This window comes from Salmo salar, chromosome ssa18 (assembly GCF_905237065.1).
Source record: "Salmo salar chromosome ssa18, Ssal_v3.1, whole genome shotgun sequence".
Lineage (NCBI taxonomy): Eukaryota > Metazoa > Chordata > Actinopteri > Salmoniformes > Salmonidae > Salmo > Salmo salar.
In genome coordinates this window covers 38,019,438-38,043,920 of record NC_059459.1, presented here as the reverse complement: position 1 = coordinate 38,043,920, position 24,483 = coordinate 38,019,438, and the positions used below count along the sequence as shown (strand labels likewise).

The 24,483-nt window shown below is 44.5% G+C and overlaps 1 protein-coding gene across 2 annotated transcripts in view; it reads right to left on the bottom strand.

The window, feature by feature from the left end:
* LOC106591216 (testican-2) overlaps positions 1 to 24,483 on the bottom strand; it is a 112,137-nt gene that overhangs the window by 23,290 nt on the left and 64,364 nt on the right. Inside the window, exons 4-10 of one of the 2 annotated variants that reach the window (XM_045701087.1) lie at positions 19,347 to 19,467; positions 16,520 to 16,628; positions 12,763 to 12,877; positions 9,364 to 9,483; positions 6,376 to 6,467; positions 6,009 to 6,135; positions 4,404 to 4,466 (exon numbers count right to left, since the gene is read on the bottom strand). In XM_045701087.1, the coding sequence (XP_045557043.1) occupies positions 4,404 to 4,466; positions 6,009 to 6,135; positions 6,376 to 6,467; positions 9,364 to 9,483; positions 12,763 to 12,877; positions 16,520 to 16,628; positions 19,347 to 19,467 (747 nt within the window). Of the gene's footprint in view, positions 1 to 4,403; positions 4,467 to 6,008; positions 6,136 to 6,375; positions 6,468 to 9,363; positions 9,487 to 12,762; positions 12,878 to 16,519; positions 16,629 to 19,346; positions 19,468 to 24,483 lie in introns of both variants that reach the window. The other variant, XM_045701086.1, reaches the window with a different exon arrangement.

Genomic DNA, 24,483 nt, shown 5'->3' with positions numbered 1-24,483 from the left:
AGGCTGACGAGTAGATCAGTGTGAATAGATCCTCCACACACCAGAACAGGCTGACGAGTAGATCAGTGGGAATAGATCCTCCACACACCAGAACAGGCTGACGAGTAGATCAGTGGGAATAGATCCTCCACACACACCAGAACAGGCTGACGAGTAGATCAGTGGGAATAGATCCTCCACACACACCAGAACAGGCTGACGAGTAGATCAGTGGGAATAGATCCTCCACACACCAGAACAGGCTGACGAGTAGATCAGTGGGAACAGATCCTCCACACACCAGAACAGGCTGACGAGTAGATCAGTGGGAATAGATCCTCCACACACACCAGAACAGGCTGACGAGTAGATCAGTGTGAATAGATCCTCCACACACCAGAACAGGCTGACGAGTAGATCAGTGGGAACAGATCCTCCACACACCAGAACAGGCTGACGAGTAGATCAGTGGGAATAGATCCTCCACACACACCAGAACAGGCTGACGAGTAGATCAGTGGGAATAGATCCTCCACACACCAGAACAGGCTGACGAGTAGATCACTGGGAATAGATCCTCCACACACCAGAACAGGCTGACGAGTAGATCAGTGTGAATAGATCCTCCACACACCAGAACAGGCTGACGAGTAGATCTCTGGAAATAGATCCTACACACACCAGAACAGGCTGACGAGTAGATCAGTGGGAATAGATCCTCCACACACACCAGAACAGGCTGACGAGTAGATCAGTGGGAATAGATCCTCCACACACCAGAACAGGCTGACGAGTAGATCAGTGGGAATAGACCCTCCACACACCAGAACAGGCTGACGAGTAGATCAGTGTGAATAGATCCTCCACACACCAGAACAGGCTGACGAGTAGATCAGTGGGAATAGATCCTCCACACACCAGAACAGGCTGACGAGTAGATCAGTGGGAATAGACCCTCCACACACCAGAACAGGCTGACGAGTAGATCAGTGGGAATAGACCCTCCACACACCAGAACAGGCTGACGAGTAGATCAGTGGGAATAGATCCTCCACACACCAGAACAGGCTGACGAGTAGATCAGTGGGAATAGACCCTCCACACACCAGAACAGGCTGACGAGTAGATCAGTGGGAATAGACCCTCCACACACCAGAACAGGCTGACGAGTAGATCAGTGTGAATAGATCCTCCACACACCAGAACAGGCTGACGAGTAGATCAGTGGGAATAGATCCTCCACACACCAGAACAGGCTGACGAGTAGATCAGTGGGAATAGATCCTCCACACACCAGAACAGGCTGACGAGTAGATCACTGGGAATAGATCCTCCACACACCAGAACAGGCTGACGAGTAGATCAGTGGGAATAGATCCTCCACACACCAGAACAGGCTGACGAGTAGATCAGTGGGAATAGACCCTCCACACACCAGAACAGGCTGACGAGTAGATCAGTGGGAATAGACCCTCCACACACCAGAACAGGCTGACGAGTAGATCAGTGTGAATAGATCCTCCACACACACCAGAACAGGCTGACGAGTAGATCAGTGGGAATAGACCCTCCACACACACCTTTATTCCTTATGTCAAACCATATGTCCAGGAAACATACGGAAACTATTCCAGTGTTTGTGTGAGAACGACCTGTTCTTCAGAAGAAACTACAAATAATACAATATAGTAGAAAACCTTTCAGTTGATAGCAGAGTCATAGACACTAATATAGAAACCCTTTCAGTTAATAGCAGAGTCATAGACACCAATATAGAAAACCTTTCAGTTAATAGCAGAGTCATAGACACCAATATAGAAACCCTTTCAGTTAATAGCAGTCATAGACACTAATATAGAAACCCTTTCAGTTAATAGCAGAGTCATAGACACCAATATAGAAAACCTTTCAGTTAATAGCAGAGTCATAGACACCAATATAGAAAACCTTTCAGTTAATAGCAGAGTCATAGACACTAATATAGAAAACCTTTCAGTTAATAGCAGAGTCATAGACACTAATATAGAAAACCTTTCAGTTAATAGCAGTCATAGACACCAATATAGAAACCCTTTCAGTTAATAGCAGAGTCATAGACACCAATATAGAAAACCTTTCAGTTAATAGCAGAGTCATAGACACCAATATAGAAAACCTTTCAGTTAATTGCAGTCATAGACACTAATATAGAAAACCTTTCAGTTAATAGCAGTCATAGACACTAATATAGAAAACCTTTCAGTTAATAGCAGAGTCATAGACACTAATATAGAAAACCTTTCAGTTAATAGCAGAGTCATAGACACTAATATAGAAAACCTTTCAGTTAATAGCAGAGTCATAGACACCAATATAGAAAACCTTTCAGTTAATAGCAGAGTCATAGACACTAATATAGAAAACCTTTCAGTTAATAGCAGAGTCATAGACACTAATATAGAAAACCTTTCAGTTAATAGCAGAGTCATAGACACTAATATAGAAAACCTTTCAGTTAATAGCAGAGTCATAGACACCAATATAGAAAACCTTTCAGTTAATAGCAGAGTCATAGACACTAATATAGAAAACCTTTCAGTTGATAGCAGAGTCATAGACACCAATATAGAAAACCTTTCAGTTGATAGCAGAGTCATAGACACTAATATAGAAAACCTTTCAGTTGATAGCAGAGTCATAGACACTAATATAGAAAACCTTTCAGTTAATAGCAGAGTCATAGACACCAATATAGAAAACCTTTCAGTTAATAGCAGTCATAGACACTAATATAGAAAACCTTTCAGTTAATAGCAGAGTCATAGACACTAATATAGAAACCCTTTCAGTTAATAGCAGAGTCATAGACACTAATATAGAAAACCTTTCAGTTAATAGCAGAGTCATAGACACTAATATAGAAACCCTTTCAGTTAATAGCAGTCATAGACACAAATATAGAAAACCTTTCAGTTAATAGCAGTCATAGACACCAATATAGAAAACCTTTCAGTTAATAGCAGAGTCATAGACACCAATATAGAAAACCTTTCAGTTAATAGCAGAGTCATAGACACCAATATAGAAAACCTTTCAGTTAATAGCAGTCATAGACACCAATATAGAAAACCTTTCAGTTAATAGCAGAGTCATAGACACCAATATAGAAACCCTTTCAGTTAATAGCAGTCATAGACACTAATATAGAAAACCTTTCAGTTAATAGCAGTCATAGACACCAATATAGAAAACCTTTCAGTTAATAGCAGAGTCATAGACACCAATATAGAAAACCTTTCAGTTAATAGCAGAGTCATAGACACTAATATAGAAAACCTTTCAGTTAATAGCAGAGTCATAGACACTAATATAGAAACCCTTTCAGTTAATAGCAGTCATAGACACCAATATAGAAAACCTTTCAGTTAATAGCAGTCATAGACACCAATATAGAAAACCTTTCAGTTAATAGCAGAGTCATAGACACTAATATAGAAAACCTTTCAGTTAATAGCAGTCATAGACACCAATATAGAAACCCTTTCAGTTAATAGCAGTCATAGACACCAATATAGAAACCCTTTCAGTTAATAGCAGAGTCATAGACACCAATATAGAAAACCTTTCAGTTAATAGCAGTCATAGACACCAATATAGAAACCCTTTCAGTTAATAGCAGAGTCATAGACACCAATATAGAAAACCTTTCAGTTAATAGCAGAGTCATAGACACCAATATAGAAAACCTTTCAGTTAATAGCAGTCATAGACACCAATATAGAAAACCTTTCAGTTAATAGCAGAGTCATAGACACCAATATAGAAAACCTTTCAGTTAATAGCAGTCATAGACACCAATATAGAAAACCTTTCAGTTAATAGCAGTCATAGACACCAATATAGAAAACCTTTCAGTTGATAGCAGAGTCATAGACACTAATATAGAAAACCTTTCAGTTGATAGCAGAGTCATAGACACTAATATAGAAAACCTTTCAGTTAATAGCAGTCATAGACACTAATATAGAAAACCTTTCAGTTAATAGCAGTCATAGACACCAATATAGAAAACCTTTCAGTTAATAGCAGTCATAGACACCAATATAGAAACCCTTTCAGTTAATAGCAGAGTCATAGACACCAATATAGAAAACCTTTCAGTTAATAGCAGAGTCATAGACACCAATATAGAAACCCTTTCAGTTAATAGCAGTCATAGACACCAATATAGAAAACCTTTCAGTTAATAGCAGTCATAGACACCAATATACTACATTCAGTCATCTTATTGAGTAACTCCCAAATGACACCCTATTCCCTACATAGTGCACTACTTTTAACCACAGCCATATGGACCCTGGGCAAAAGTAGTGCACTATGTAGGGAATAGGGTGCCATTTGGGACATATTTCCTGTAAAGTCCCTGTTATAAGACAGACACTTACCAGGCTTCATCTTGGCCACTTGTTGAACCTGGATCCTCTCTAGTTCAGCCAGACAAGCGGGCTCTGAGGAAGACCACAGAGAAGTGACGGCAGGAAAAGCATTTCAACCATTCTATTCTAAATGGAATTTCAATCAATCGTTTTCATAATCACACTTTTCTCCTGTATTGATTGGTTTAGTAAATCTTGTATTTCATCCCTTTATACTCTAATTGATTATCAACTAAGTGCTGAGTGAACTAGCATAATGGATGCCTTTGGATGGGAGAGAGGGAGTGAGAAAGAGAGAGAGAGAGAAAGAGAGAGAACGAGAGAGAGAGAAAGAGAGAGAGAACGAGAGAGAGAAAGAGAAAGAAAGAGAGAGAGACAGAGAGAGAGTGAGAGAGAAAGAGACAGAGAGAGAGAAAGAGAGAGAGAAAGAGAGAGAGAAAGAACGAGAGAGAAAGAGAGAGAGAACGAGAGAGAGAGAGAACGAGAGAAAGAGAGAGAACGAGAGAGAGAACGAGAGAGAGAACGAGAGAGAGAGAACGAGAGAGAGAGAGAACGAGAGAGAGAGAGAGAGACAGAGAGAGAGAGAGAACGAGAGAAAGAGAGAGAACGAGAGAGAGAGCGAGAGAGAGAGAACGAGAGAGAGAGAGAACGAGAGAGAGAGAGAGAGAGACAGAGAGAGAGAGACAGAGAGAGAGACAGAGAGACAGAGAGAGAGAGAGTAACACTCACATCCCCAGAAGCAGAGACAACACTATTGGTGATGTATTTATACAGCAGCAGATCTCAGCAGTCTTACACAGCCTTAAGATTGATTTTATTTGACAGTTAAAAAAAAATGTACTTGTCAGGGATAGCACAATACAGTCAGGACTTATTTCCATTGTGGTCCCTTAAACCACAGATTGGTCACACACTCACTTTCCCTCCAGAAGCAGAACCCTGGGTTAGTCAGTCAGTCAGTCAGTCAGTCAGTAACACTCACTTTCCCTCCAAAAGCAGAACCCTGGGTCAGTCAGTCAGTCAGACAGTCAGTCAGTCAGTCAGACAGTCAGTCAGTCAGTCAGTTAGTCAGCCAGTAACACTCACTTTCCCTCCAGAAGCAGGACCCTGGGTCAGTCAGTCAGTCAATCAGTCAGTCAGTCAGTAACACTCACTTTCCCTCCAGAAGCAGAACCCTGGGTCAGTCAGTCAGTCAGTCAGTCAGTCAGTCAGTCAGTCAGTCAGTCAGCCAGTAACACTCACTTTCCCTCCAGAAACAGAACCCTGGGTCAGTCAGTCAGTCAGTCAGTCAGCCAGTAACACTCACTTTCCCTCCAGAAGCAGAACCCTGGGTCAGTCAGTCAGTCAGTCAGTCAGTCAGTCAGTCAGTCAGTCAGTCAGTCAGTCAGTCAGTCAGCCAGTAACACTCACTTTCCCTCCAGAAACAGAACCCTGGGTCAGTCAGTCAGTCAGTCAGTCAGCCAGTAACACTCACTTTCCCTCCAGAAACAGAACCCTGGGTCAGTCAGTCAGTCAGTCAGTCAGTCAGCCAGTAACACTCACTTTCCCTCCAGAAGCAGAACCCTGGGTCAGTCAGTCAGTCAGTCAGTCAGTCAGTCAGCCAGTAACACTCACTTTCCCTCCAGAAACAGAGGCACCACTCTGCGGTGGATACCCTCCCATCCTTGTAGCCGTCACAGGAGTTGAAGAAGGGCCAGATGCACACCTCATACTTGTCCAGGTTGATAGCTGCCAGCTCGGCCTGAATTGAAATGTATTTTATTTTATTTGGGGTAAAAATAACACATCATGCACTGTATGTGTAAAACTAGACGAGAATCTGATCCCAGAAAGAAAACACATCATGTACTGTATGTGTAAAACTAGACGAGAATCTGATCCCAGAAAGAAAACAACTGAAAGTATTCATTAAAACACTTGTTTTCAAAGTGGTCCTCCATGGTAAAACAAATAAAAGGATTAACAGACTAGACAAAGTTACCTGGTCCAGATACAGATCAGTATTAGTATCCAGTTTAGAGAACATCCAGCCTATGGAATCCTTACAGCTGGCCACCAGGCTCTTGTCCAGGACTGAGGATAGAAAACATACACATAATTATACATTTTACTTACTAGATGTCTTTCAAGACACATCAAATCAAAGTGCAGGTCAAATCAAATCCCAGGTCAATTAAATTCAATCAAAACAAAGATGAAATGAAACAAAATGTGATTCGTTTATGGAACCCAGGACTCCCTGGAAAACAATGGCAAGTGTTACTGAGTGGACTCTCCTGGCTAAACAAATACAAGGAAATGACTTGATTGTGAATGTGTTTCACTTCACGTCTCCTCTTCCTGCCTACTGCCACATAAGGTATATTTTAAAGGAGGCCTTCACTGTAAGGGGTGCGTAACTGGTGGCAGTAAAGTCAGACGAGGAAAGCAAAACTAGGTAATAGCCGGAGCAGTTTAATTCCAAAAACCAACGGTATAAAGAAAATACCAACATAGGTACAAAACCCGACGCGCACCAGTAACCATGTGCACAAACACTTACAACAAACAATTCCACACAAAGACATGGGGGGGAACAGAGGGTTAAATACACAACACTTAATGAGGGAAATGAGAACCAGGTGAGTAGGAAAACAAGACAAAACAAATGGAAAATGAAAAGTGGATTGACGATGGCTAGAAGACCGGTGACGCCGACCGCCGAACGCCACCCGAACAAGGAGAGGAACCGACTTCGGTGGAAGTCGTGACATTCACAGGGTGCCTACTATCTCTGTCTCGACGGGAGGGCTGAGAATGACAGAGTGGACGTATGAATGTTTATGTGTTCATCCTTTATTATACTGGCCAGTGTCATAATCCATAATCCATGTCATAATCCATATTTCATCAACATCATCAACCTTCCCAAGTTCTCTCACGTCACCCCGCTCCTCCGCTCTCTCCACTGGCTTCCAGTTGAAGCTCGCATCTGCTACAAGACCATGGTGATTGCCTACGGAGCTGTGAAGGGAACGGCACCGCCATACCTTCAGGCTCTGATCAGGCCCTACACCCAAACAAGGGCACTGCGTTCATCCACCTCTGGCCTGCTGGCCCCCCTACCTCTGAGGAAGCACAGTTCCCGCTCAGCCCAGTCAAAACTGTTCGCTGCTCTGGCACCCCAATGGTGGAACAAGCTCCCTCACGACGCCAGGACAGCGGAGTCAATCACCACCTTCCGGAGACACCTGAAACCCCACCTCTTTAAGGAATACCTAGGATAGGATAAAGTAATCCTTCTAACCCCCCCCTTAAAAAATGTAGATGCAATATTGTAAAGTGGTTGTTCCACTGGATATCATAAGGTGAATGCACCAATTTGTAAGTCGCTCTGGATAAGAGCGTCTGCTAAATGACGTAAATGTAAATGTAACTTACAGTTCTATGTTTCACCCTGATCTGTTATTCTTCAGTAGTTGTGTGAATGGGAGTTATGTGATATCATGTTGCTGTACTGTCATGTTGCTGTGATGTCACGTTGCTGTGATGTCATGTTGCTGTGCTGTCATGTTGCTGTGCTGTCATGTTGCTGTGATGTCATGTTGCTGTGATGTCATGTTGCTGTGATGTCATGTTGCTGGCATGTCATGTTGCTGTGCTGTCATGTTGCTGTGATGTCATGTTGCTGTGCTATCATGTTGCTGTGATGTCATGTTGCTTTGCTGTCATGTTGCTGTGATGTCATGTTGCTGTGATGTCATGTCGTTGTGATGTCATGTCGCTGTGATGTCATGTTGCTGTGATATCATGTTGCTGTGATGTCATGTTGCTGTGATGTCATGTTGCTGTGCTGTCATGTTGCTGTGATGTCATGTTGCTGTGATGTCATGTTGTTGTGCTGTCATGTTGCTGTGATGTCATGTTGCTGTGATGTCATGTTGCTGTGATGTCATGTTGTTGTGATGTCATGTTGCTGTGATGTCATGTTGCTGTGATGTCATGTTGCTGTGATGTCATGTTGCTGTGATGTCATGTTGCTGTGATATCATGTTGCTGTGATATGTTGTTGTGATGTCACGCTGTTCTCTCTTTGTTCCCTGTCTCTCCTCCCTCTATCTCTGATCACAGGCGATGAGCTGCACCTGTGACAGAGGGGATGCTATGGGGTGGGGCTTCAGCCCTCCTGGGTTCTGGGAGAACATCTGAGAGGGTGTCTCTGGGAGGAGGCCCTTCTGTATTTCCACCTGAACCATGATTTGTTTGTTATATTCAGCTTGAGGGCCATGTAGGAAGCTATATTAAATATCCATTTACTTTACGCATGATACAACGTGGTCCTGAGTTTAATTCAATACGGTCCAGGCGAAGGTCTGTCTGTGACACTGATGACTTCCAAACACATTGCAACTCAGACAGGAATGTGCTACTTTGTGTATAGCTCTTTATTGGGTGAAGATTTCATTACGGACTGTCATAACTGAGATGTCAGCTGTAAATCACAGCATAAAGGAGTGTGCTGGAAGAGACGAGAGAGAGGAGAGAGACGAGAGAGCAGAGAGAAATGAGAGAGAGAGCGAGACAGAGTAGAGAGCAGAGAGTAGAGGGAGAGAGAGGAGAGAGCGTGAGAGAATACAGAGTAGAGCGAGAGGAGAGAGAGGAGAGAGCAGAGAGTAGAGGGAGAGAGAGGAGAGAGAGTGAGAGAGAATAGCCAGTAAATAGAGAAGAGCGAGAGGAGAGAGTGTGTGAGAGAGAGAGAGAGAGAGAGGAGAGAGTGAGAGAATAGAGATTAGAGCGAGAGGAGAGAGAGTGAGAGAATAGAGATTAGAGCGAGAGGAGAGAGAGAGAATAGCCAGTAGAGAGAGAGGAGAGAGAATAGAGAGTAGAGAGAGAGGAGAGAGAGGAGAGAGAGGAGAGGAGAGATAGAGGGAGAAAGAGAGACAGAGAGAGGTGGTGCCAGCTCCAGGGACACACAAACACATACACTCACCTGAAGCGGTGCCAGGTCCAGGCTTGCCTGAGTTGTTCTGCTTGGCGTTTCCATGGAGCAGTTGGAACCAGTCTCTGAGGCGGTCTCCAAGGTCTGCCAGGTCCTGCCCGGTACAGCTCTCTGCTGAGGGGAGGAAAGGGAAAGCCCACAGCTCATAACATAACACACACACAGGCCTGGGGCTCACCTTCCATGAGGCAACCATCATTTATATCATCGCTACCATACAGTAGGACAGGTCTCACAACTACCATACAGTAGGACAGGTCTCACCGAGTCCACAACTACCTCATTCACTATCTCAATAAACATCACACAGTATTTGTAATAATCAACACATTATCCCCAGCAACATGTTGCACAATGATCTCGCTAGCTAATGTAGACATCAACAACTTGCTGTACCAGTAGACACTGAGATGAACAACTGTTTGAATCTACTGGCAGTTCCACACCACCAAGAGTCATGGACAATCAATGGTGCGTCTAGATATCAGGATATATGTCCACTCTAAATAACGAAGGGCATCATGACAGAAAGACTATTTCACTCACAGAGTGGGAGACTTTTCAATCAGACCACTGCTAGTCTACCTACTAACCCCAGTCTCTCAGATTGACTTGTGTTGAACTCAAAGAGAGACAGCTGCTGTATGAGGAAGTGGTGAGGGATGAAAAAGGTATCCTCTCCCATAGAATAACACATCATTAGGCCTCAGTCATATCAACATCACCAAACAGCTACGTTCAATAGATGGCTTCCGTTGGCAGCTGGCTAACACAGGCTGCTGTCTGACACGCAGACGACACTGACCAAACAACACACACTGACAGAACAACACAGGCTGCTGTCTGACACGCAGACGACACTGACCAAACAACACACACTGACAGAACAACACAGGCTGCTGTCTGACACGCAGACGACACTGACCAAACAACACACACTGACAGAACAACACAGGCTGCTGTCTGACACGCAGACGACACTGACCAAACAACACACACTGACAGAACAACACAGGCTGCTGTCTGACACGCAGACGACACTGACCAAACAACACACACTGACCAAACAACACACACTGACAGAACAACACCCACTGACAGAACAACACACACTGAACAAACAACACACACTGACCAAACAACACACACTGACAGAACAACACACACTGACAGAACAACACACACACTGACAGAACAACACAGGCTGCTGTCTGACAAACAGCTAGAGACCTTGACACGCAGACGACACTGACAGAACAACACACACTGACAGAACAACACACACACTGACAGAACAACACACACACACTGACAGAACAACACACACACACTGACAGAACAACACACACACTGACCAAACAACACACACACTGACAGAACAACACACACACACACTGACAGAACAACACACACACACTGACAGAACAACACACACACTGACCAAACAACACACACACACTGACAGAACAACACACACACACTGACAGAACAACACACACACTTACAGAACAACACACACACTGACAGAACAACACACACACACTGACAGAACAACACACACACTGACCAAACAACACACACACTGACAGAACAACACACACACACTGACAGAACAACACACACACTGACAGAACAACACACACACTGACCAAACAACACACACACACTTACCGAACAACACACACTGGCGAACAACACACACATGCTTACAGAACAACAGTGTGTGTGTGTGTGTGCGTGACTGTGTGTGTACAGTGAGGGAAAAAAGTATTTGATCCCCTGCTGATTTTGTACGTTTGCCCACTGACAAAGAAACGATCAGTCTATATGTCATAATCTTCGTCTTCTGATAAGGAGAAATCAGTATCGGACCAATACGCAGCGGATTGAGTGCTCATATTTACTTTAATTTGTAAAGTGAACACGAAAAACCAATAAACAAAGAACGACAGTACGACAGTTTCGCAGGCTATACACAGCATTGCAAAAACAATCTCCCACCAAGGGACAGGTGGAAAACAGGCTCCCTAAGTATGACTCTCAATCAGAAACAATGATGTACATCTGTTCCTGATTGAGAGCCACACCAGGCCAACAAAGGAATACACAACATAGAAACCCTAGAATACAAAACAAGAACATAAACCAAAAATCCCGGAACACATAAATCCAACACCCCTCTACATACACATAACCCCCCCAAACCATATAAAACAAATACCCCTCTACCTAAATACATAGCCCAAACCATATGAAACAAACACCCCCTGCCACGTCCTGACCAAACTATAATAACAAATAACCCCTATTACTGGTCAGGACGTGACACTATAATTTTAATGGTAGGTTTATTTGAACAGTGAGAGACAGAATAACAACAAAAAAATCCAGAAAAACGCATGTCAAAAATGTTATAAATTGATTTGCATTTTAATGAGGGAAATAAGTATTTGACCCCCTCTCAATCAGAAAGATTTCTGGCTCCCAGGTATCTTTTATACAGGTAACGAGCTGAGATTAGGAGCACACTCTTAAAGGGAGTGAACATCTGAATGATTCAGAGGACAACTGGGTGAAAGTGTTGTGGTCAGATGAGACCAAAATGGAGCTCTTTGGCATCAACTCAACTCGCTGTGTTTGGAGGAGGAGGAATGCTGCCTATGACCCCAAGAACACCATCCCCACCGTCAAACATGGAGGTGGAAACATTATGCTTTGGGGTGTTTTTCTGCTAAGGGGACAGGACAACTTCACCGCATCAAAGGGATGATGGACGGGACCATGTACCGTCAAATCTTGGGTGAGAACCTCCTTCCCTCAGCCAGGGCATTGAAAATGGGTGTGGATGGGTATTCCAGCATGACAATGACCCAAAACACACGGCCAAGGCAACAAAGGAGTGGCTCAAGAAGAAGCACATTAAGGTCCTGGAGTGGCCTAGCCAGTCTCCAGACCTTAATCCCATAGAAAATCTGTGGAGGGAGCTGAAGGTTCCAGTTGCCAAACATCAGCCTCGAAACCTTAATGACTTGGAGAAGATCTGCAAAGAGGAGTGGGACAAAATCCCTCCTGAGATGTGTGCAAACCTGGTGGCCAACTACAAGAAACGTCTGACCTCTGTGATTGCCAACAAGGGTTTTGCCACCAAGTACTAAGTCATGTTTTGCAGAGGGGTCAAATACTTATTTCCCTCATTAAAATGCAAATCATTTTATAACATTTTTGACATGCGTTTCTCTGGATTTTTTTGTTGTTATTCTGTCTCTCACTGTTCAAATGAACCTACCATTAAAATTATAGACTGATAATTTCTTTGTCAGTGGTAAAATGTACAAAATCAGCAGGGGATCAAATACTTTTTTCCTTCACTGTATGTGTGTGTGTACTTGCCGTGTTTGTCCTCGGTCTCTGTTATGGGGTCAGCAGCGGTGGCACAGGGGCACATGCCCTGGCATTTCACACTCAGCTCCTTCCCTGTTAGACAGCCCTGCTGCTCCAACTTACACTGGAGGAGAGAGAGAGACAGAAGGGGGGAGAGAGGAGAGAGAGAGAGGATAAAGCAAGAGGGAGAGGGAGGGAGAGAGAGATAGAGAGAGAGAGAGAGAGAGCAGGCAGAGAGAGAGCAAGAGCAAGAGAAAGAGAGAGAGCGAGAGAGATTACACTACAGTTCAACAACAGTACAAATCTACACACCATCTCCACTACATGACCATGTGGACACCTGCTGGTCCAACATCTCATTCCTAAATCATGGCCATTAATATGGAGTTGGTCCCCCTTTGCTGCTATAACATCCTCCACTCTTCTGAGAAAGCTTTCCACTAGATGTTGGAACATTGTTGCAGTGACTTGCCTCCATTCAGCCACAACAGCATTAGTGAGGTCGGGGGCACTGATGTTGGGTGATTAGGCCTGGCTCACAGTCGTCGTTCCAATTCATCCCAAAGGTGTTTGATGAGGTTGAGGTCAGGACTCTGTGTTGGAACTATGCATTGGGGCAGGTAGGGTTGTCCTGGCATCCGCCAAACCCAGATTCATCTGTTTGGACTGCCAGATGGTGAAACGTGATTCTTTCACTCCAGAGAACGCATTTCCACTGCTCCAGAGTCCAATGGCAGTGAGCTTTACATCACTCCAGCCGACACTTGGCATTGCGCATGGTGATCTTAGGCTTGTGTGCGGCTGCTCTGCCACGGAAACCCATTTCATGAAGCTACCAACGAACAGTTCTTGTGGATACGTTGCTTCCAGAGGCAGTTTGGAACTCGGTAGTAAGTGTTGCAAACCGAGGACAGACACTTTTTACACACTACAGCACTCGATGGTCCCGTTCTGTGAGCTTATATGGCCTACCACTTTGTGGCTGAGCCGTTGTTGTTCCTAGACGTTTCACCTTCACAATAACAGCACTTACAGTTGACCGAGCAGGGCAGAAATTTGTCAAACTGACTTGTTGGAAAGGTGGCATCCTATGATGGTGCCACATTGAAAGTCACTGATCTCTTCAGTACGGGCCATTCCAGTGCCAATGTTTGTCTATGGAGATTGCATGGCTGTGTGCTCAATTTTATACACCTGTCAGCAACGGGTGTGGCTGAAATAGCCGAACCTGCTCATTTGAAGGGGTGTCCACATACTTTGTATATATTGTGTATATTAATCAGAGACAAGAGCACAGAGCTAATCATACTTTTAAAACAACATACACACAAGAACACACACACACAAGAACACACACACACACAGGAACACACAGGAACACATACACAGGAACACACACACACAGGAACACACACACACAGGAACACACACACACACACACACAGGAAAACACAGGAACACACACACACACACACACACAAAGGGACACACACACAGGGACACACACACAGCTTAATGAGCATTTACAACAGTAGCACTCTTGCTTTTACACCTGCAGCAGAGAGAGAGAGAGAGAGAGAGAGAGAGAGAGAGAGAGAGAGAGAGAGAGAGAGAGAGAGAGAGAGAGAGCGAGACAGAGAGAGAGGGAGAAGCGGTGCCAGGTCCAGGGACACACACACAAACACACCTGAGGCGGTGCCAGGTCCTGGCTTGCCTGAGTTGAGCAGGCTAAGCTTGAATGCCGATAAAATATTTATGGGGGTGACCGCAGAAAAACAGATTGCTCATTCAAATGACAGAGGAGGCACAGATGCAGGAGAGAGGAGAGAGAAGCTGGAGAGAGAAAAATAGAGAAGAGAGAGCAAAAGACAGAGAAACTTAGACAGGCAGGAGAAAGGAGGAAGAGAGGAGGGAGAGAGGAAAGAGAGAGGGTGGAGAGAGGAAAGAGAGAGGAGGGAGAGAGAGAGAGAGAAGGGAGAGGAGGGAGATAGGAAGGAGAGAGAGAGAGGAGGGAGAGAGAGAGCAAGAGAGAGAGAGAAGAGGAAGAGAGGAGGGATAGAGGAAAGAGAGATGGAGGGAGAGAGGAGGGAGAGATGAAAGAGAGAGGGAGGGAGAGAGGAGGGAGAGAGGAAGGAGAGCGAGAGAGAGAGAGAGAGAGAGAGAGGAGAGAGAGAGAGCAAGAGAGAGAGAAGAGGGAGAGAGGAGGGAGAGAGGAGAGAGGAAAGAGAGAGGGAGGGAGAGAGGAGGGGAAGGGAAAGAGAGCGAGAGAGGAGGGAGAGAGAGAAGGGAGAAAGGAGAGACAGTAGGGATAGAGGAGAGAGAGAGAGAGGAGGGAGAGAGAGAGCAAGAGAGAGAGAGGAGGGAGAGAGGAGGGAGAGAGGAAAGAGAGAGGAAAGAGAGAGGGGGAAGAGAGAGGAGGGAGAGAGGAAAGAGAGAGGAAAGAGAGAGAGAGGAGGGAGAGAGGAAGGAGAGGGAAAGAGAGCGAGAGAGGAGGAAGAGAGAGAAGGGAGAAAGGAGAGACAGTAGGGATAGAGGAGAGAGAGAGAGAGGGGGGGAGAGAGGAGGAAGAGAGGAGGGAGAGAGGAAGAGAGGAGGGAGAGAGGAAAGGGAGAGGGTGGAGAGAGGAAAGAGAGAGGAGGGAGAGAGAGAGAGAAGGGAGAGGAGGGAGATAGGAAGGAGAGAAGAGGAAGAGAGGCAAGAGAGAGGCAGGAGAGATGTGGGAGAAGGGGCTGAGTGAGCAGTCATTCTCATCAAGGTCAGAATTAAAAACGACATAAATCAATAAAGGGGGAAAGTAGTGGCCAGTGATACGGTGCTACGCTGTTCAAACCTGAGACAGACATTCATCACACGCATGCATTGCATTCATCCTGATCTGCGTCCTAAATGGCAGCCTATTCCTTATGGGCCCTGGTCAAGGTAGTGCACTATAAAGGGAATAGGGTGCCATTTGGGACGAACACCTGCATTTGCATTCATCCAGCGGTACAGTGCACTTGTCCTCTTGCTACCAGTGTGGAACCAGATATACAGGGAGACATGAGAGAGGGGGGAGAGGGAGAATTGATTTGAGAGAGAGAGGAGAGAGAGGGGGACAGAGAGAGGGGAGACGAGAGAGAGGCAGAGAGAGAGGGGGAGAGAGAGAGGTTGAGAGAGAGAGAATTTAATTGAGAGAGGAGGAGAGATAGAGGGGGGAGAGAGGGAGAATTGAATTGAGACAGAGAAGAGAGAGAGAGAAAGGGGGAGAGAGAGGGAGAATTCAATTGAGAGAGAGGAGGAGAGAGAGAGAAGGAGAGAGAGAGTGTGGGAGATAGGGGTATTTAATTAAGAGAGGAGGAGAGAGAGAGGGAGAGAGAGAGAGGGGCGGAGAGAGAGAGGGGGAGAGAGAGAGGGTGAGAGAGGGGAGAGAGAGGAGGAGAGAGAGAGAGAGAGAGAGAGGCAGAGAGAGAGAGGGGGAGAGAGAGAGGGTGAGAGAGGGAGAATTGAATTGAGAGAGAGGAGGAGCAGAGAGAGAGAGAGAGAAGGGGAGAGAGAGTGTGGGAGATAGGGGTATTTAATTAAGAGAGGAGGAGAGAGAGAGGGAGAGAGAGGGGGATAATTGAATTGCGAGAGAGAGGAGGAGAGAGAGAGAGAGAGAGAGAGAGAGAAGGGGAGAGAGAGTGTGGGAGATAGCGGTATTTAATTAAGAGAGGAGGAGAGAGAGAGGGAGAGAGAGAGGGAGAGAGAGGGATAATTTAATTGCGAGAGAGAGGAGGTATGTTAGTACCTGAGAGGCGTAGTTGTGTCTATCCGTACCACACACAGGGGAGGCAGCGACCACAGGGCAGGGCTTACAGGTGTTCTCATGAGGCATCAGCTCTACAGGCTGTCTGCTTCTACAGAGGAAAAATGGAGATTAGTTAACAGACACAGACAATGCCTACTTGCTTATCTATAATAACTCCTGTAATACAACTTCTAAACAATCACAAAGGGAGGACATAAGATACAACTTCTTAAAAACTACGTCAACTTGACTCTGCTTGGCTTGTTCATCTCCTCTACTGAACATTGGGGTTCATACTTAGTGAGCAGCACATCCACTTCCAAAAACAAACCCCAATAGCTTCCTGTACTCTACATTAGCATGAGCAGTAACATTAGCAGTAGCATTAGCAGTAGCATTAGACATTTACATTACATTACATTACATTACATTACATTACATTTAAGTCATTTAGCAGACGCTCTTATCCAGAGTGACTTACAAATTGGTGCATTCACCTAATGATATCCAGTGGAACAACCACTTTACAATAGTGCATCTAAATCTTTTAAGGGGGGGGGGTTAGAAGGATTACTTTATCCTATCCTAGGTATTCCTTAAAGAGGTGGGGTTTCAGGTGTCTCCGGAAGGTGGTGATTGACTCCGCTGTCCTGGCGTTGTGAGGGAGCTTGTTCTACCAATGGGGTGCCAGAGCAGCGAACAGTTTTGACTGGGCTGAGCGGGAACTGTGCTTCCTCAGAGGTAGGGGGGCCAGCAGGCCAGAGGTGGATGAACGCAGTGCCCTTGTTTGGGTGTAGGGCCTGATCAGAGCCTGAAGGTATGGAGGTGCCGTTCCCTTCACAGCTCCGTAGGCAATCACCATGGTCTTGAAGCGGATGAGACCTTCAACTGGAAGCCAGTGGAGAGAGCGGAGGAGCGGGGTGACGTGAGAGAACTTGGGAAGGTTGAACACCAGACGGGCTGCAGCGTTCTGGATGAGTTGTAGGGGTTTAATGGCACAGGCAGGGAGCCCAGCCAACAGCGAGTTGCAGTAATCCAGACGGGAGATGACAAGTGCCTGGATTAGGACCTGCGCCGCTTCCTGTGTGAGGCAGGGTCGTACTCTGCGAATGTTGTAGAGCATGAACCTACAGGATCGGGTCACCGCCTTGATGTTAGTGGAGAACGACAGGGTGTTGTCCAGGATCACGCCAATTAGCAGTGCCTCTTAGTTAATGATGCTGAGCAGGGTTAGCAGTTAGCACGGCTGTGTTCGTGCTTACAACACTTCATTCCACACCACTGTTGCTCCCTCATCTCAAGGGTAGCGTCAAAAAGATGAAGCTGTTTATTGAGAAAGACGAAAGTCTTGCTGTCGCTGCATATAGACTTTGCAGGAAATAATAATATATATATAATTATATATTTCAATCCGTTAACACGTCTTTTTCTGATTACGTTTGTTCCGGCCACTATTTCTGTTTTTCACAAGAAGCAGATATATAATGATACCTGAGATAGACAGCAGTGGGGCATTGTGTTGCCATGGCCACCATGGTTGTTATGTTATTTCATTCTTGCGGCGTCGTCCTTTAAATTTGGTCTTGAAAGCCTGAGGTTCAGAGGCTGGGTCTCTATCAGATGTATTTAAATCTCATGCTTTCACTTAGATCAAAATGTTTCATAAATAATAATATCCCAAAGGTTCATCTATAAACATCATGGTGTATCTGGTCTACTGGGTAAAGGTTCATCTATAAACATCATGGTGTATCTGGTCTACTGGGTAAAGGTTCATCTATAAACATCATGGTGTATCTGATCTACTGGGTAAAGGTTAATCTATAAACATCATGGTGTATCTGGTCTACTGGGTAAAGGTTCATCTATAAACATCATGGTGTATCTGGTCTACTGGGTAAAGGTTCATCTATAAACATCATGGTGTATCTGGTCTACTGGGTAAAGGTTCATCTATAAACATCATGGTGTATCTGGTCTACTGGGTAAAGGTTCATCTATAAACATCATGGTGTATCTGATCTACTGGGTAAAGGTTCATCTATAAACATCATGGTGTATCTGGTCTACTGGGTAAAGGTTCATCTATAAACATCATGGTGTATCTGATCTACTGGGTAAAGGTTCATCTATAAACATCATGGTGGATCTGGTCTACTGGGTAAAGGGAGAATATTTTAACTATGTAGAATAACACCCAAGAGAGATACTCTATCTGCTTATTGTGTGTGTGTATGTGTGTGAGTTTGTGTGTGGGTGTATTGTGTGTGTGTGTGTGTGTGTGTATATGTGTGCGTGTGCGTGCGTGTATATGTGTGCGTGTGCGTGTGTATGTGAGTGTGTGTGTGTTTGTGAGTGTGTGTCTGATGCAGAACAAAACAATACGAGGGAAGTGTCACGTTTAGTTTGACTACATTTTTATGGATGCACCCCAAATGGAAAACCTATTCCCTACAAAGTGCACCACTTTTAGGAGAACCCTAAGGTCAATAGTAGTGCACTTTAAAGAAAATAGGATGCTATTTGGGGATGCAACTTATACCTTTTTAATTAATCATGGCACAGCAGGAATGTTCTAGAAGAAATGACATCATTCTGGGCGTACAGACGTACAGCACGTTGGCACGACGACAGCGATGTAATCAATAGTGCTGCTGTTCAGAAGACATGCTGACAGACGCCTGCTGTCAACGATAACACCACGGAATAAGCTCCCCTGGTGAGCACAGTTTTCCCTCCAGGACCAATGATATGCAGACTCCCCCCACCAGATGCCTCTGCCTGTGAATCTCTGAGTGATTTATTCATTGATTGATTGATTACCCACCTGTGCTCCAGCTTTTTCCGGTTGACATTGACACACATTGCTCTCTGGTAACCCTGGGTAACACAGATCTTGTGGCGGCTACACTTCACCTTCTGGCACGGATCCTTGGTGGTGTCCACAGCTGGAAGAGGAGGAGGAGGTGGAGGAGGTAGAGAGAAAAATAAAACAAAGAAGAAGAAGAAGGAAATCAAAGTTCATTTTCTGATCATATAAATGATTTTTTTGCTTTTTAATTTCAGAGAAACACAGACGGTGTAGCTCCCCAGTTTTAGGAGTTAAAACCTTGTAAAAGAGCACAACGGCTGGAGAGACAATAGCTGGTCTGATACATAGCAGGTATGATAAATAGCAGGTATGACGACAGCAGGTATGACACACAGCGGGTATGACACATAGCAGGTATGATACATAGCAGGTATGATAGATAGCAGGTATGATACATAGCAGGTATGATAAATAGCAGGTATGACACACAGCAGGTATGAGACATAGCAGGTATGATACACAGCAGGTATGACACACAGCAGGTATGAGACATAGCAGGTATGATACATAGCAGGTATGACCCACAGCAGGTATGAAACACAGCGGGTATGATCCATAGCAGGTATGATACATAGCAGGTATGAGACATAGCAGGTATGAGACACAGCAGGTATGAGAGGTAGCAGGTATGGTACATAGCAGGTATGACACATAACAGGTATGATACATAGCAGGTATGATACATAGCAGGTATGATAGATAGCAGGTATGATACATAGCAGGTATGATAAATAGCAGGTATGACACACAGCAGGTATGAGACATAGCAGGTATGATACACAGCAGGTATGACACACAGCAGGTATGAGACATAGCAGGTATGATACATAGCAGGTATGACCCACAGCAGGTATGACACACAGCGGGTATGATACATAGCAGGTATGATACATAGCAGGTATGAAACATAGCAGGCATGAGACATAGCAGGTATGAGAGGTAGCAGGTATGGTACATAGCAGGTATGATACATAGCAGGTATGACACATAGCAGGTATGAGACATAGCAGGTATGATACATAGCAGGTATGACACATAGCAGGTATGAGACATAGCAGGTATGATACATAGCAGGTATGATACATAGCAGATATGAGACAAAGCAGGTATGACACATAGCAGGTATGATACGTAGCAGGTATGATACACAGCAGGTATGACACACAGCAGTTATGATACATAGCAGGTAATATACACAGCAGGTGTGATACATTACAGATATGATACACAGCAGGTATGATACACAGCAGGTATGATACATAGCAGGCATGACACATAGCAGGTAATATACATAGCAGGTAATATACATAGCAGGCATGATAGACTGCAGGTAAGATACAGGTACATTAAGATTCAGACATGAGGGTGCACAAGTCATCAATCAAATACTGTATATACACTATACAGTTGAAATCGTAAGTTTACATACACGTTTGCCAAATACATTTAAACGTAGTTTTTCACAATTCCTGACATTTAATCCTAGTAAAAATTCCCAGTTTTAGGTCAGTTAGGATCACCACTTTATTTCAAGAATGTGAAATGTCAGAATAATAGTAGAGATAATTAGTTCTTTCAGCTTTTATTTCTTTCATCACATTCCCAGCGGGTCAGAAGTTTACATACACTCAATTAGTATTTGGTAGCATTGCCTTTAAATTGTTTAACTTGGGTCAAATGTTTTGGGTAGCCTTCCACAAGCTTCACACAGTAAGTTGGGTGAATTTTGGCCCATTCCTCCTGACAGAGCTGGTGTAACTGAGTCAGGTTTGTAGGCCTCCTTGCTCGCACACACTTTTTCAGTTCTGCCCATACATTTTCTATAGGATTGAGGTCAGGGCTTTGTGATGGCCACTCCAATACCTTGACTTTGTTGTCCTTAAGCCATTTTGCCACAACTTTGGAAGTACGCTTGGGGTCATTGTCTATTTGGAAGACCAATTTGCGACCAAGCTTTAACTTCCTGGCTGATGTCTTGAGATTGCTTCAATATATCCACATAATTTTCCTACCTCACGATGCCATCTATTTTGTGAAGTGCACCAGTCCTTCCTGCAGAAAAGCACCCCCACAACGTGATGCTGCCACCCCCCATGCTTCACGGTTGGGATGGTGTTCTTCGGCTTGCAAGCCTCCCCCTTTTTCCTCCAAACATAACGACGGTCATTATGGCCAAAACAGTTCTATTTTTGTTTCATCAGACCAGAGGACATTTCTCCAAAAAGTACAATCTTTTTCCCCATGTGCAGTTACAAACCGTAGTCTGGCTTTATTATGGTGGTTTTGGAGCAGTGGCTTCTTCCTTGCTGAGTGGCCTTTCAGGTTATGTCGATATAGGACTCATTTTACTGTGGATATAGATACTTTTGTACCTGTTTCCTCCGGCATCTTCACAGGGTCCTTTGCTGTTGTTCTGGGATTGATTTGCACTTTTCGCACCAAAGTACGTTAATCTCTAGGAGACAGAACACGTCTCCTTCCTGAGCGGTATGATGGCTGCGTGGTCCCATGGTGTTTATACTTGCATACTATTGTTTGTACAGATGAACGTGGTACCTTCAGGCGTTTGGAAATTGCTCCCAAGGATGAACCAGACTTGTGGAGGTCTACAATTGTTTTTCTGAGGACTTGGCTGATTTCTTTTGATTTTCCCATGATGTCAAGCAAAGAGGCACTGAGTTTGAAGGTAGGTTTTGAAATACATCCACAGATACACCTCCAATTGATTCAAATGATGTCAATTAGCCTATCAGAAGCTTCTAAAGCCATGACCTAATTTTCTGGAATTTTCCAAGCTGTTTAAAAGCACAGTCAACTTAGTGTATATAAACTTCTGTCCAACTGGAATTGTGATACAGTGCATTATAAGTGAAATAATCTGTCTGTAAACAATTGTTGGAAAAATTACTCGTCATAAACAAAGTAGATGTCCTAACCGACTTGCCAAAACTGTAGTTTGTTAACAAGAAATTTGTGGAGTGGTTGAAAAACAAGTTTTAATGACTCCAATCTAAGTGTATGTAAACTTCCGACTTCAACTGTACATACAAAAGTATGTGGACACCCCTTCAAATCAGTAGATTCTGCTATTTCAGCCACACCAATTACTGACAGGTGTATAAAATTGAGCGCATAGCCAAGCAATCTCCATAGACAAACATTGGCAGTAGAATAGACTTACTGAAGAGCTCAGTGACTTTCAACGTGGCACCGTCATAGGATGCCACCTTTCCAACAAGTCAGTTCTTAAAATGTATGCCCTGCTAGAGCTGCCCTGGTCAACTATAAGTGCTGTTATTGTGAAGTTGAAATGTCTAGGAGCAACAACAGCTCAGCCGTGAAGTGGTAGGGCACACAAGCTCACAGAACGGGACCATCGAGTGCTGAAGCGTGTAGAATGTAAAAATCATCTGTCCTCGGTTGCAACACTCACTACCGAGTTCCAAACTGCCTCTGGAAGCAACGTCAGCACAATAACTGTTCGTCGGTAGCTTCAGGAAATGGGTTTCCATGGCCGAGCAACCGCACAAAAGCCTATGATCACCATGCGCATTGCCAACTGTCGGCTGGAGTGGTGTAAAGCTCGCCGCCATTTGACTCTGGAGCAGTGGAAACCATCTGGTGAACCGACGGACGAATCTGGGTTTGGCGAATGCCAGGAGAACACTATCTGCCCCAATGCTTAGTGCCAACTGTAAAGTTTGGTGGAGGAGGAATAACTGTCTGGGGCTGTTTTTCAGGGTTCAGGCTAGGCCCCTTAGTTCCAGTGAAGGGAAATCTTAATGCTACAGCATACAATGACATTTTAGACGATTCTGTGCTTCCAACTTTATGGCAACAGTTTGAGGAAGGCCCCTTTCCTGTTTCAGCATGACAATGCCTCCGTGCACAAAGCGAGGTCCATACAGAAATTGATTGTCGAGATCGGTGTGGAAGAACTTGACTGGCCTGCACAGAGCCCTGACCTCAATTCCATCAAACACCTTTGGGATGAATTGTAACGCCGACTGCGAGCCAGGCATAATTGCCCAACGTCAGTTCCCGACCTCATTAATGCTCTTGAGCAGCACTGCTCCAACATCTAGTAGAAAATCTTCCCAGAAGAGTGGAGGCTGTTATAGCAGCAAAGGGGGACCAACTCCATATCAATGCCCATGATTTTGGAATGAGATGTTCGATGAGCAGGTGTCCACATACTTCTGGTCATGTAGTGTATTTTTACTTACTGCAGTGAGTCAAAACTGAATATTATTTTCAGCTCTACAAGAGAAAACACACAGCTGTTCTCTAGTGTCTCTAGACAGACAGGGCTTCTGTTTTACAGACTGTCTGATATAACAGCTGTTCTCTAGTGTCTCTAGACAGACAGGGCTTCTGTTTTACAGACTGTCTAATATAACAGCTGTTCTCTAGTGTCTCTAGACAGTCAGGGTTTCTGTTTTACAGACTGTCTAATATAACAGCTGTTCTCTAGTGTCTCTAGACAGACAGGGCTTCTGTTTTACAGACTGTCTAATATAACAGCTGTTCTCTAGTGTCTCTAGACAGACAGGGCTTCTGTTTTACAGACTGTCTGATATAACAGCTGTTTTCTAGTGTCTCTAGACAGACAGGGCTTCTGTTTTACAGACTGTCTGATATAACAGCTGTTCTCTAGTGTCTCTAGACAGACAGGGCTTCTGTTTTACAGACTGTCTGATATAACAGCTGTTCTCTAGTGTCTCTAGACAGACAGGGCTTCTGTTTTACAGACTGTCTGATATAACAGCTGTTCTCTAGTGTCTCTAGACAGACAGGGCTTCTGTTTTACAGACTGTCTGATATAACAGCTGTTCTCTAGTGTCTCTAGACAGACAGGGCTTCTGTTTTACAGACTGTCTGATATAACAGATGTTCTCTAGTGTCTCTAGACAGACAGGGCTTCTGTTTTACAGACTGTCTGATATAACAGCTGTTCTCTAGTGTCTCTAGACAGACAGGGCTTCTGTTTTACAGACTGTCTGATATAACAGCTGTTCTCTAGTGTCTCTAGACAGACAGGGCTTCTGTTTTACAGACTGTCTGATATAACAGCTGTTCTCTAGTGTCTCTA